The sequence below is a fragment of the Nerophis lumbriciformis genome, linkage group LG12 (genome assembly GCF_033978685.3).
Source record: "Nerophis lumbriciformis linkage group LG12, RoL_Nlum_v2.1, whole genome shotgun sequence".
Taxonomy (NCBI): domain Eukaryota; kingdom Metazoa; phylum Chordata; class Actinopteri; order Syngnathiformes; family Syngnathidae; genus Nerophis; species Nerophis lumbriciformis.
In genome coordinates, this window is record NC_084559.2 from 16,797,003 (window position 1) to 16,811,398 (window position 14,396).

A 14,396-nucleotide genomic window follows, 5' to 3' on the forward strand; every position below is an offset into this window, starting at 1 on the left:
CGGGCTCAAAATTATAAGGTCCTGAATCATAATTTTTCCCAAAGTAATCAGTCGTTGTTGGCTGTCACAAAGTCTGCTTGATTAGCATTGTTGTTGATGGGGCGGGCTCTGTGGTTACCCCTATGTCATGCGAAAACGTGACTGGCTTCCTCATTATCTCTCAAATGGCTTGGAAATCTCTGTGAGATTGATACTATTTTGATCATATCTATTTATTCGCAAGTCTTTTGGTGTCATAAACCAAATATATACAAGAACAGCTTCAATATAGAGGCAACTTGTTTTTCCACTCTATTTTAAAGCCTTGTACAGCTGCTTGCTGACATACACTAATCATGTTTAGCTTAATTTCACAGCAAATGTATATCAGCTCTAAATACTGTTGTCATCTTGACTAATAATCGGTATTGGCCCTGAAAAAAACATATTGGTCGATGTCTAGTTTGTGTGCGTGCTTATTCACGTGTCGAGTCCCCAAGCCCACCCATCTCCACTCACCCTGTAGTTACGATAGCTTACCTTACCCATTATTTTCCTTCCATTCATGGCTGCCAATGAGGCGGCAGCATGCCTGTGGTCATAGAACTCCACAAAGCAGTATGGATCATTTCCAGATGTCTGTCAATAGAGAAAACAAATTACATTAATTTCACAATACTATACTGTACGTGCACAGCAGTAGAACGCTTCTGTTCTTGAAAACCTTTAAAAGCTGCAGACAATACACTGTAATGGCACTTTGCCCATTGTAAAAATACTTGCCACTCACATCAACAATCATTTTACAGCTTTTGCAGGGTCCTATCTGTGTGAAGACCTGCACAATGAGGGGCTCGGTAACATCCCTGGACAGATTCCCCACATACCTACAAGCAAAAGTTTGAGTTTGAGTTTATTTCCAACATGCATGCATACAACATGATACATCACAATTTCCAGTTTCTCGATTCAAAAATGAGTAGGACGAAGCAGAGCTTATTTAATCCTTCCCCTTTTCCTTTACATAGCAAGAAAATTTGGCTTGTCAAGACTTTCCAAAAAAAGTAAAATTAGCTAACCTCAATGAACCCAAAAATACCTTAAAATAAGTATTTTCTCACCAACAACAAGTGCACTTTTCTTGATAGAAAAAACAAATAAGACCTTTTTTCTCAATACGTTGAAAAATGTTTTTAAATTAAGTAACTGCTAGTGCCATTATCTTCACATAATGATATGCGCTCGGCATTACATGTCTTGCATTTTCCCAGCGATAACATGACATCATCGCGCCAAGTGCTTGCTCTTTCAGTCAATTAGTGCGCAAGGAATATTTATATATATATATATATATATATATATATATATATATATTTTTTTTTTTTTTTACAGCCTGGCCCCCAACCAAATTTTTTTTATTGTAATTTTGAAGAATTTATCTGAATGTGCATGAACTATTGCTGTTCAAAATTGTTTGAAATGTCACATGTTAAATGTTTAAATATGAACTGTCAGTTTACTGTACTGTGCCAACTGTACTACTATATGAGTACGTATTTTCTATTGTTTCATTGAAAATAAAACAGCAAAGTCCATTTGGCTGTCATCTCTTTTAATTATGAGACACAATTGTGTCAAAATCATGTTTTTTTTTTACATGCTTAAAATAAGAAATTGGGCTTCACGGTGGAAGAGGGGTTAGTGCATCTGCCTCACAATACGAAGGTCCTGAGTAGCCTTGGGTTCAATCCCGGGCTCGGGATCTTTCTGTGTGGAGTTTGCATGTTCTCCCCGTGACTGCGTGGGTTCCCTCCGGGTACTCCGGCTTCCTCCCACCTCCAAAGACATGCACCTGGGGATAAGTTGATTGGCAACACTAAATTGGCCCTAGTGTGTGGATGTGAGTGTGAATGTTGTCTGTCTATCTGTGTTGGCCCTGCGATGAGGTGGCGACTTGTCCAGGGTGTACCCCGCCTTCCGCCCGATTGTAGCTGAGATAGGCTCCAGCGCCCCCCGCGACCCCAAAAGGGAATAAGCGGTAGAAAATGGATGGATGGAAATAAGAAATTATTACTTTGAAAAAGCAGTTTTATACTTGTGAGTGTTGATGACACAGCTTTGCAACAGTTGATATTCTAGTTTCAAGCATGTTTTACTCAAAATAGGTCATCAAATCTCAGCAACAAGCTGTAATATCTTACGGAGATCATTTAGGACCACAACACTTAAAACAAGTAAAACACTCTAACATAAAATCTGCTTAGTGAGAAGAATTATCTTATTAGACAGAAAATAAGCAAATGTCACCCTTATTTCGAGATATTTAATCTTTCTTAGATTTCAGTATTTGCAGTGTAAGAAGTGTTTGTCAAACAGGAAGTGTAGCATTTAAACAAAGGCTAGGAAGCTGGCTAGTTTAATTCAATAACAAACGCATGCCGCTATTTTGGAAGCCACAATAATGGTTTCTCATAACATCGGGTGGACATTATTGAGTCCCCCCATAAGAAAAAAGAGTAATATCTCTTTGCTTGAGCTGTTCTGGACTGGCCTCTACCAGCGTTGACGTGGCTCGTCTTTCAGCTCGCTTAGCCGGCTCGAACGGGCCTCATGCTTCCGACAGTTGACAGCGACAATGTCACAAAAACAATACCTGCCATAAGAACTCGGTTGGTTTTCGAGTCAATAACTAAGTGAGGTTATTTATGCGAAAAATGTTGAACTTAACACGCATTTATATGTGGCAGCCGCTGTACAAAATAAAACGTTATAACTACGTCGGCTAGCCAACCATGTTTTTAAAAACCCATGATTCCAAACGCCTCATATGGCTGTAGAATGTAACGTTTTCCGCACACGATTAATAGAATATATCATGTTTTTTTTTACGTCAGCGTGGCATGGATAATAGTTACTAGGTTTTTTTAAATTACACGTGGAGGCATTTCCGAAATACTTCCCTTCCCAGGACATAGACGGGGCCATTGTACTCACAAGGTTCTCGGCTGGTCGTCGTCCATCGTCAAGGTTTGGCGGTCACTGTCCAGAGAGCACCCTTTAAATCAAGGACATACAAAATGTCTCGCGTTGACCTCAAGCGACCAAAAAACAGGGGAAGGGGTTTGGGGCTACGGATATGTGCTATAAAAAAAAATGTCTGTGTGTGTGTGTCACGTCCACGCCGCGCGGCTGCAGTCTGATGCAAACAATGGGGACGTTGAAGATGGCGGAGGCCGGAGGGACGGCGTCAGCAGATATAAAACACAAATACAAATAGACGGGATAGAAATTGAAAGAGTAAATGAAACCACATTTCTAAGTATAATGGTTGGTGATAAATTCAACTGGAAATCTCACGTGAAAAAATATACAACGTAAAGTAGCAAGAAACACGTCAATAGTGAATAAAGCAAAACATGGTCTAGACCAGTGTTTTTCAACCACTGTGCCGCGGCACACTAGTGTGCCGTGAGATACAGTCTGGTGTGCCGTGGGAGATGATCTAATTTCACCTATTTGGGTTAAAAATATTTTTAGCAAACCAGTACTTATAGTCTGCAAATGATGTGTTGTTGAGTGTCGGTGCTGTCTAGAGCTCGGCAGAGTAACCATGTAATACTCTTCTATATCAGTAGGTGGCAGCCAGTAGCTAATTACTTTGTAGATGTCGGAAACAGCGGTGTCTAATGCTTAAACCATACTTGCCAACCCTCCCGAATTTTCCGGGAGACTCCCGAAATTCAGGGCCTCTCCCGAAAACCTCCCGGGACAAATATTCTCCCGAAAATCTCCCGATTTTCAGCCGGACCTGAGTGAGGACAGCCTTTTTTCACAACGGGAGGACAACAGGGTGACAAGAACTTAATCATCCAGACTAGAGACAAATTGTATTATTATGTTTATCTTACCTAAAAATAAATATATTTATTAATTAACTTCCGCCCGATTGTAGCTGAGATAGGCTCCAGCGCCCCCCGCGACCCCAAAAAGGGAATAAGCGGTAGAAAATGGATGGATGGAATTAAAAAAAAAAAAAAAAAAAACTAAATACATTTTTACTATATTTTGCTAAAAACATCAAAATTAATTGTATTTTTATTTGTATTTTTTCTGACTCCTTATTACATCCAGCCATAGAATTAAAATAAACATATTTGAAATAATTCATTTTAAATTATCATAATAATTCATTTAAAATGACCATATTTAATTATTAAAATAATTGCTTGTTTATCAACTTTATCATTTTATTCATTACATTTTGAAGCTCTCAGAAGCCAAGTTATGTTATATTCCTTAAGATTTATTTATGCAAGTTTGAAGTATCAATTATCTAAACATAGTTTTGTTTGCATATTTTCAGGATATATATATATATCCATCCATCCATCCATTTTCTACCGCTTATTCCCTTTGGGGTCGCGGGGGGTGCTGGAGCCTATCTCAGCTACAATCGGGCGGAAGGCGGGGTACACCCTGGACAAGTCGCCACCTCATCGCAGGGCCAACACAGATAGACAGACAACATTCACACTCACATCCACACACTAGGGCCAATTTAGTGTTGCCAATCAACTTATCCCCAGGTGCATATATATATATATATATATATATGTATGAAATACTTGACTTGGTGAATTCTAGCTGTCAACATACTCCTCCCCTCTTAACCACACCCCAACCACGCCCCCCAACCCCGACCACGCCCCCTACCCTCCACCCCCCACCTCCCGAAATCGGAGGTCTCAAGGTTGGCAAGTATGGCTTAAACCAAAAACAAACAAAAGGTGACTGCCCCTAAGAAAATGCATTGAAGCTTAGGGAAGGCTATGCAGAACGAAACTAAAACTGAACTGGCTACAAAGTAAACAAAAACAGAATGCTGGACGACAGCAAAGACTTACTGTGGAGCACAGACGGCGTCCACAAAGTCAATCAATCAATCAATCAATGTTTATTTATATAGCCCTAAATCACAAGTGTCTCAAAGGGCTGCACAAGCCACAACGACATCCTTGGTACAAAGCCCACATAAGGGCAAGGAAAAACTCACCCCAGTGGGATGTCGATGTGAATGACTATGAGAAACCTTGGAGAGGACCGCATATGTGGGGTAACCCCCCCCCCCCCCCCCCCCCCCCCTCTAGGGGTGACCGAATGCAATGAATGTCGAGTGGGTCTGACATAATATTGTGAGAGTCTAGTCCATAGTGGATCCAACATAATAGTAAGAGTCCAGTCCATAGTGGGGCCAGCAGGACACCATCCCGAGCGGAGACGGGTCAGCAGCGCAGAGATGTTCCCAGCCGATGCATAGGCGAGCGGTCCACCCCGGGTCCCGACTCTGGACAGCCAGCACTTCATCCATGGCCACCGGACCTGTGCCCCCCGCCCTCCACAAGGAAGAGGGGAGCAGAGGAGAAAAGAAAAGAAACGGCAGATCAACTGGTCTAAAGGGGGGTCTATTTAAAGGCTAGAGTATACAAATGAGTTTTAAGATGGGACTTAAATGCTTCTACTGAGGTAGCATCTCTAATTGTTACCGGGAGGGCATTCCATAGTACTGGAGCCCCAATAGAAAACGCTCTATAGCCCGCAGACTTTTTTTGGGCTCTGGGAATCACTAATAAGCCAGAGTTTTTTTAACGCAGATTTATTGCCGGGACATATGGTACAATACAATCGGCAAGATAGGACGGAGCTAGACCGTGTAGTATTTTATACGTAAGTAGTAAAACCTTAAAGTCACATCTTAAGTGCACAGGAAGCCAGTGCAGGTGAGCCAGTATAGGCGTAATATGATCAAACTTTCTTGTTCTTGTCAAAAGTCTAGCAGCCGCATTTTGTACCAATTGTAGTCTTTTAATGCTAGACATAGGGAGACCCGAAAATAATACGTTACAGTAGTCGAGACGAGACGTAACGAACGCATGAATAATGATCTCAGCGTCGCTAGTGGATAAAATAGAACAAATTTTAGCGATATTACGGAGATGAAAGAAGGCCGTTTTAGTAACACTCTTAATGTGTGATTCAAACGAGAGAGTTGGGTCGAAGATAATACCCAGATTCTTTACTGATTCGCCTTGTGTAATTGTTTGGTTGTCAAATGTTAAGGTGGTATTATTAAATAAATGTCGGTGTTTAGCAGGACCGATAATCAGCATTTCCGTTTTCTTGGCGTTGAGTTGCAAGAAGTTAGCGGACATCCATTGTTTAATTTCATTAAGACACGCCTCTAGTTGACTACAATCCGGCGTGTTGGTCAGCTTTAGGGGCATGTAGAGTTGGGTGTCATCAGCATAACAATGAAAGCTAACACCGTATTTGCGTATGATGTCGCCTAGCGGCAGCATGTAATTACTAAAGGGTGCAGGGCCAAGAACCGAACCCTGAGGAACTCCGCACGTTACCTTAACATAGTCCGAGGTCACATTATTATGGGAGACGCACTGCATCCTGTCAGTAAGATAAGAGTTAAACCACGACAAAGCTAAGTCTGACATACCAATACGTGTTTTGATACGCTCTAATAAAATATTATGATCGACGGTATCGAAAGCAGCGCTAAGATCAAGAAGCAGCAACATAGATGACGCATCAGAATCCATCGTTAGCAGTAGATCATTAGTCATTTTTGCGAGGGCTGTCTCTGTAGAGTGATTTGCCCTGAAACCGGATTGAAAAGGTTCACAGAGATTGTTAGACACTAAGTGTTCATTTAGCTGCTGTGAGACAATTTTTTTCGAGGATTTTCGAAATAAAGGGAAGGTGGGACACCGGTCAGTAGTTTACCATGAGGTCAGGATCAAGGTTAGGTCTTTTGAGCAGAGGATGAATAACCGCTTTCTTGAATGCTAGGGGAACAGTGCCAGAGGAAAGTAATAAGTTTATAATATTTAGCACTGATGGACCTAATAATACAAAAAGCTCCTTGATAAGTTTCCCAGGAAGTGGGTCAAGTAAACATGTTATTTGTTTTATCCCACTTACACGCCGTAATAGTTCCTCTAATGTTATTTCATCAAAAAGAGAGAGACTATTTTGTATTGCAGTAACCATGTAATACTCTTCTATATCAGTAGGTGGCAGCCAGTAGCTAATTACTTTGTAGATGTCGGAAACAGCGGTGTCTAATGCTTAAACCAAAAACAAACAAAAGGTGAGTGCCCCTAAGAAAATGCATTGAAGCTTAGGGAAGGCTATGCAGAACGAAACTAAAACTGAACTGGCTACAAAGTAAACAAAAACAGAATGCTGGACGACAGCAAAGACTTACTGTGGAGCACAGACGGCGTCCACAAAGTACATCCAAACATGACATGACAATCAACAATGTCCCCACAAAGAAGGATAAAAACAACTGAAATAGTCTTGATTGCTAAAACAAAGTAGATGCGGGAAATATTGCTCAAAGGAAGACATGAAACTGCTACAGGAAAATACCAAAAAAAAGAGAAAAAGCCTCCAAAATAGGAGCGCAAGACAAGAACTAAAACACTACACACAGGAAAACGGCAAAAAACTCAAAATAAGTCACGGCGTGATGTGACAGGTGGTGACAGTACACCTACTTTGAGACAAGAGCTATAGTGATGCATACTTGGTTGTGGTTTAAAGTCATATCCAACAATTGCGAAAGCGACTTCTTACTGTCAACTGAGTTTATTATTTTAACGATTTCTGCTGGTGGTGTGCCTCTGGATTTTTTTCAATGCAAAAAATGTGCCTTGGCTCAAAAAAGGTTGAAAAACACTGGTCTAGACCAGTGGTTCTCAAATGGGGGTACGTGTACCCCTGGGGGTACTTGAAGGTATGCCAAGGGGTACGTGAGATTTTTTTTAAATATTCTAAAAATAGCAACAATTCAGAAATCCTTTAAAAATATATTTATTGAATAATACTTCAACAAAATATGAATGTAAGTTCATAAACTGAACATCAAATCAAGTAGGCTATTCCATTCATTACCATAAACCCAGAGTTTCCCCCATGCCATGATGGTTTGACCCTCACTAAAATGCAGTGACGTGCGGTGAGGTTGATGGCTGGTGAGGCACTGACTTCATCACAGTCAGATTTACAAACATATGAACCCTAAAGAGTATCTTATTCACCATTTGATTGGCAGCAGTTAACGGGTTATGTTTAAAAGCTCATACCAGCATTCTTCCCTGCTTGGCACTCAGCATCAAGGCTTGGAATTGGGGGTTAAGTCACCAAAAATTATTCCCGGGCGCGGCGCCGCTGCTGCCCACTGCTCCCCTCACCTCCCAGGGGGTGATCAAGGGATGGGTCAAATGCAGAGGACACATTTCACCACACCTAGTGTGTGTGTGACAATCATTGGTAATTTAACTTAACTTTAACTTTACACATACAAACTGTAGCACACAAAAAAGCACATTTAATTAAAAAAAACGTTATTATGGTCTTACCTTTACTTATAAGTGCGGGAACAGTGGTGTTCGTGTTGGAGGAGTTGTGAATGAATGAAATATGAAATCCGTGCTGCAGTCTGCAGGTGTACCTAATGTTGTGTCCCTGCAGTCGTTCACGGCTCCTCCGGCGCGAGCATTTTTGTTTTTGCGCTTTTTGGCTTCTTGTTAAGTGACTTTTTTTGGGTGGATTCGGCCTTGCACGTGGAGGGTTTGGGTGTGGGCTTTAATTGGTGTGGCGCTCCCGTCGGGGGGTGCATTCTGCAGCGGGGGTGCATTAACCGGCACCAGGAGGCGGGATTACTGCGAGCCTCACACAGTGCGTCTTCGCAGCAGTTTTATGATTGCTCAGCACAAGAAATACGTTACACACATACAGTTGTTGACAAAATACACTGTACATTATATACCTCAGCTAACTAAACTATGGAAATGTATAATATAATTCATATAGCAATACGGTCTCACTGCACAGCAGGCCAGCAGTTAGCCGAGTCCGCAATCCATGTTGAGGCACTGAGTGACGTGCCTCAACTGGCTGCTGATCACCGCACCGTCTCTTCTCAGTATTTGAACGGCAAATGTGAAAATTCAGCGATTTTGAATAAAAAATAATCTAAAACTGGTGAAGTTAAATGGAAAATAACTTTATAGTATAATCACTGAATACATATACCAATTTAATTAATTATTTTTCTTTTTACATTTCTTTTCTTTCGCCTCCAGTGACCGCACATCACTGCTAAAATGTATGTCAAAATGAACTTTGAAAAGAAATGCAACAATGCAATATTCAGTGTTGACAGCTATATTTTTTGTGGACATGTTCCATAAATACTGATGTTAAAGATTTATTTTTTTGTGAAGAAATGTTTAGAAGTAAGTTCATGAATCCAGATGGATCTCTATTACAATCTCCAAAGAGGGCGCTTTAAATTGATGATTACTTCTATGTGTAGAAATCTTTATTTATAATTGAATCACTTGTTTATTTTTCAACAAGTTTTTAGTTATTTGTTTATCTTTTTTTCCAAATAGTTCAAGAAAGACCACTACAAATGAGCAATATTTTGCACTGTTATACAATTTAACAAATCAGAAATGATGACTGTATTTTACTTCTTTATCTCTTTTTTTCAACCAAAAATGCTTTGCTCTGATTAGGGGGTACTTGAATTAAAAAAATGTTTACAGGGGGTACATCACTGAAAAAAGGTTGAGAACCACTGGTTTAGACCAGTGATTCTTAACCTTCTTGGAGGTACCGAACCCCATCAGTTTCATATGCACATTCACCGAACCCTTCTTTAGTGAAAAATTAAATGTTTTTTTTTTTTAATTCAATCTTAATTTATAAATATTAATCATGAAATGATGTTATTATATTAAAGAAATACTAATAAAGATATATTTTACAAACAGAAAGTTACAGGAATGTACACATGATCCCATGTTTACATCTCATTGTGCAACATGTGAATGTTTTAGTGGGAACTAAATGCGGTATCGGAAAGGGGTACACATTATTTCCAAAGCAGGACCCCCACCAAGACATACAATACTAGTACACAGCTCATGAAAAACATTATGTTGTGTTACTGTCATTGTAAGTGGGCCAAAACACTTATTTTAGAAAATAATCCCATGGAAATTACTGCTGTCATTTAATTATAGTAATAAAACATTTAACTTGGTAATTAGTCAGGTTTGGGACAGGTGTGTTGCTGGTGTGACCACAGTGTGCACATCTAAGTTAAAGTACCAATGATTGTCACACACTAGGTGTGGTGAAATTTGTCCTATGCATGAACCCTTGTTCACCCCCTGGGAAATGAGGGGAGCAGTGGGCAGCAGCGGTGCCACGCCCGGGAATAATTTTTGGTGATTTAACCCCCAATTCCAACCCTTGATGCTGAGGTAATGGGTCCCATTTTTTTTTTGTCTTTGGTATGACTCGACCGGGGTTTGAACTCACAACCTACCGATCTCAGGGCGGACACTCTAACCACGAGGCCACTGAGTAGGTCCACGCATATGGAAAATTAGAGGGAACATTGTTTGGGGGTATCCATAATACGCCAATAGGGAGAAGTTTTTATTTCTGACCTCCGCAGCGGAAAGCTCCGCCGAACCCCTGAGGCCGACTCGCCGAACCCCTAGGGTTCGATCGAACCCAGGTTAAGAAACACTGTTCTAGACCGAAAATCACTTCATGTTCTCTACTGCTCGCTAGTGTTACCATATCTGAGTTATTGTGTAGAAATATGGGGAAATAACTACAAAAAGTACACTTCATTCATTAACGGTGTTACAAAAAAAAGATCAGTTAGAATAATGATGTCGGCACAAACGTTCTCTGTCCTGGAAAATATTTAAGTCAATTAGTAAACACAGTGAAAGGTGGTGTGGTGTTCGGGTCTGTGGGACCCATCCATCCATTCATCTTCTTCCTCTTATCCGAGGTCGGGTCGCGAGGGCAGCAGCCTAAGCAGGGAAGTTCAGACTTCCCTCTCCCCAGCCACTTCGTCCAGCTCTTCCCGGGGGATCCCGAGGCGTTCCCAGGCCAGCCGGGAGACATAGTCTTCCCAAGGTGTCCTGGGTCTTCCCCGTGGCCTCCTACCGGTTTGATGTACCCAAAACACCTCCCTAGGGAGGCGTTCGGGTGGCATCCTGACCAGATGCCCGAACCACCTCATCTGGCTCCTCTCGATGTGGAGGAGCAGCGGCTTTACTTTGAGCTACCCCCGGATGGCAGAACTTCTCACCCTATCTCCAAAGGAGAGCCCCGCCACCCGGCGGAGGAAACTCATTTCGGGCGCTTGTACCCGTGATCTTGTCCTTTCGGTCATAACCCAAAGCTCACGACGATAGGTGAGGATGGGAACGTAGATCGACCGGTAAATTGAGAGCTTTGCCTTCCGGCTCAGCTCCTTCTTCACCACAACGGATCGATACAGCGTCCGCATTACTGAAGACGCCTCACCGATCCACTCTTCCCTCACTCGTGAACAAGACTCCTAGGTACTTGAACTCCTCCACTTGGGGGCATGGTCTCCTCCCCAACCCAGAGATGGAACTCCACCCTTTTCAGGGCGAGAACCATGGACTCACGGTCTGCGGGACCCGTTTTTATTTTTTATTTATAGAAAAATGATACAATTAATTAATTTTTCAAACTGAGACTCACTGAATTTGGCTCATTTTCTGTGAAGAACATATATCAAAATACATATTTAATGACCACACACCATACACCCGCCCTACACATTTCTATTACACAGAAGATGTTCGGGGCTAATAGAAGTGTGAAAATTGATGTTCTGTGTACCACACACGCACACACCACAAACACACACAGCAGGCCTAGACAGGAGGAGGACAGAGTGTAGGTACACAGAACATCAGAGGGTCAAATGTGCGAGAAAATGATGCCTCACAATTAAACACTTTTATCTAAAGTATGACATTTTTAAATTTTATTAATTTTATTGACAAGCAATTCTATTATGGTCGTACTCTTGTTTGCTGGTGGCCAGGCCCGGCCCTAACCAATCTGGCACCCTAGGCAAGATTTTAGGTGGCGCCCCCCCACATCGGCAGTGAAGTATATACTCACAAGAAACCGAATAGCTTTGTCTTTGACCTTTTTTTTTACTTACAACCAGAGGTGGGTAGTAACGCGCTACATTTACTCCGTTACATCTACTTGAGTAACTTTTGGGATAAATTGTACTTCTAAGAGTAGTTTTAATGCAACATACTTTTACTTTTACTTAAGTATATTTATAGAGAAGGAACGCTACTTTTACTCCGCTACTTTTATCTACATTCAGCTCGCTACTCGCTACTAATTTTTATCGATCTGTTAATGCACGCTTTGTTTGTTTTAGTCTGTCAGACAGACCTTCAAAGTGCCTGCGTTACTGGTGACGTTTCACTTCGTTCCACCAATCAGATGCAGTCACTGGTGACGTTGGACCAATCAAACAGAGCCAGGTGGTCACATGACCTGACTTAAACAAGTTGAAAAACTTATTGGGGTGTTACCATTTAGTGGTCAATTGTACGGAATATGTACTGTACTGTGCAATCTAATCATAAAAGTTCCAATCAATCAATCAAAAGTGTGAAGGAAAAAATATACTTTTTTTATTTCAACCGTACATCCCGTCAAAAGCCTCAAGACTGACCGCACATGAGGACGTTCCTGTCTTCACAATAAAAGTGCCGCTCCATCGCGCCTGCGCTTTCAAAACAAGAGTCTCCGAAAGCCAGCGCAAACAAGCTAGCAAGCTACGGAGTTTGACGCCAATATATTTCTTGTAAAGTGTATAAAAACGAATATGGAAGCTGGACAAATAAGGTGCCAAAAACCAACCACTTTCATGTGGTATTAGACAGAAAGGAGGAACTTTTCTTCTCCTCCATTTGAAAACGTGGACGTTATCATCACTACTGTCTGATTACAATCAACGCAAGTCATCAGAATCAGGTAATACACCAACTTATATTCTAGTCTGCATGAAAGAAAGGAATCTATATGTTAAACATGCATGTATATTCATTAAAACATCTTTAACATGTAAACAAAAACAGCAAGATAAATACATATAAATTATATACTGTATATATCAATGTATACATACATATATATATATACATATATACACAATGTATATATATATATATATATATACATATATATATATATATGTGTGTGTGTGTGTGTGTGTGTATGTTACTCATCAGTTACTCAGTACTTGAGTAGTTTTTTCACAACATACTTTTTACTTTTACTCAAGTAAATATTTGGGTGACTACTCCTTACTTTTACTTGAGTAATAAATCTCTAAAGTAACAGTACTCTTACTTGAGTACAATTTCTGGCTACTCTACCCACCTCTGCTTACAACTATACCTACGGTAATATATAAAGGGGTGGAAAAGTGACTATTACCTGCAGGGCAAACATTAGCTAACCAGAAGGCAATAACAATGTAAACAAAAACACCTGCTTAAAAGATCTAATACAAATGTCCCTGAGGAATGTAAGGTGGGAGTACTGTAATTACCTAACGTTACATTATTATTTTCCATAACAATTTAGCCCCCTCCACAATATTAACCCGACGTTAAAACAGAACTAGCTATTTATTGATTAGCAATTGCCGAATCATGTAACATTAGCTTAATGCTAAAAAGCCAGGTTACTATCACATTCTGTAACAGACAAATAATTTCATGTAGGCTAACGTTACCTACCTGCTACCTCTGTCTTTTCTCGTTTCTCCTCCTCTTCTTTTCTCTTTTTTCTTCCCTGGGCACCTGACAGTTTTGGCCGTTTTGACATCTTGTGTTGATTTTTTGATGTGGTGACGTCCAAAAAGAGTCATGATACGGGAAAGGGGGGGGGGGGGGGGGGGGGGGCGCACCGTGCGGGGGGGAAGGGGGGGGCGTAATGTTGTAACAAATAATATTTCTATTAAATAGGCTTTAATTTGCATTTTAATTAACGTGGGATTATTTTTTGTATTTAGAAATAATAGTACCAACTTTTTTTTTTTTTTTTCTCCAACATTTGTGGCACTGGCGTGGCGCCCCCTGATGGACGGCGCCCTTAGCATTTGCCTATACGGCCTATGCCACGGGCCGGCCCTGCTGGCGGCTACGATTTCAGTACTATTGAAGATCTTTGCTCCTTCTCAACTCTGTGGTAATATTCTTTTCACAAAATACAACCAATAGTACGTTGATGTTAAATCTTACTCGTGAAAAGTAATCCCCCGATTCCTATTTTCAACAGTCCGCTCATTTGAGCAGGAAAACGCTGAACTTTGTTTTCTACCTGTCAACTGTCAGTTTAGGCTGCTCGCCGGCTCCTCATCACCACTTCAAGATGGCGGCCAAAATTCTCGCGTCACAGCAGCCAATGCTGCGTCTACTTATAAGATGTCTATGGTTCCATCTCGGTCCACACTC

General features: G+C 41.0%; 1 protein-coding gene across 1 annotated transcript in view; it reads right to left on the minus strand.

Annotated features, from left to right (window-relative positions):
* The window catches only part of LOC140679263 (cytotoxic granule associated RNA binding protein TIA1-like), a 28,438-nt gene extending 25,296 nt beyond the window's left edge, over positions 1-3,142 (minus strand). The window contains exons 1-3 of the mRNA XM_072914324.1: positions 2,974-3,142; positions 770-866; positions 520-618 (exon numbers count right to left, since the gene is read on the minus strand). Of these exons, the coding sequence (XP_072770425.1) occupies positions 520-618; positions 770-866; positions 2,974-2,999 (222 nt within the window). The 5' untranslated portion in view covers positions 3,000-3,142. The remainder of the gene's footprint in view (positions 1-519; positions 619-769; positions 867-2,973) is intronic.
* Positions 3,143-14,396: the final 11,254 nt, after the last annotated feature.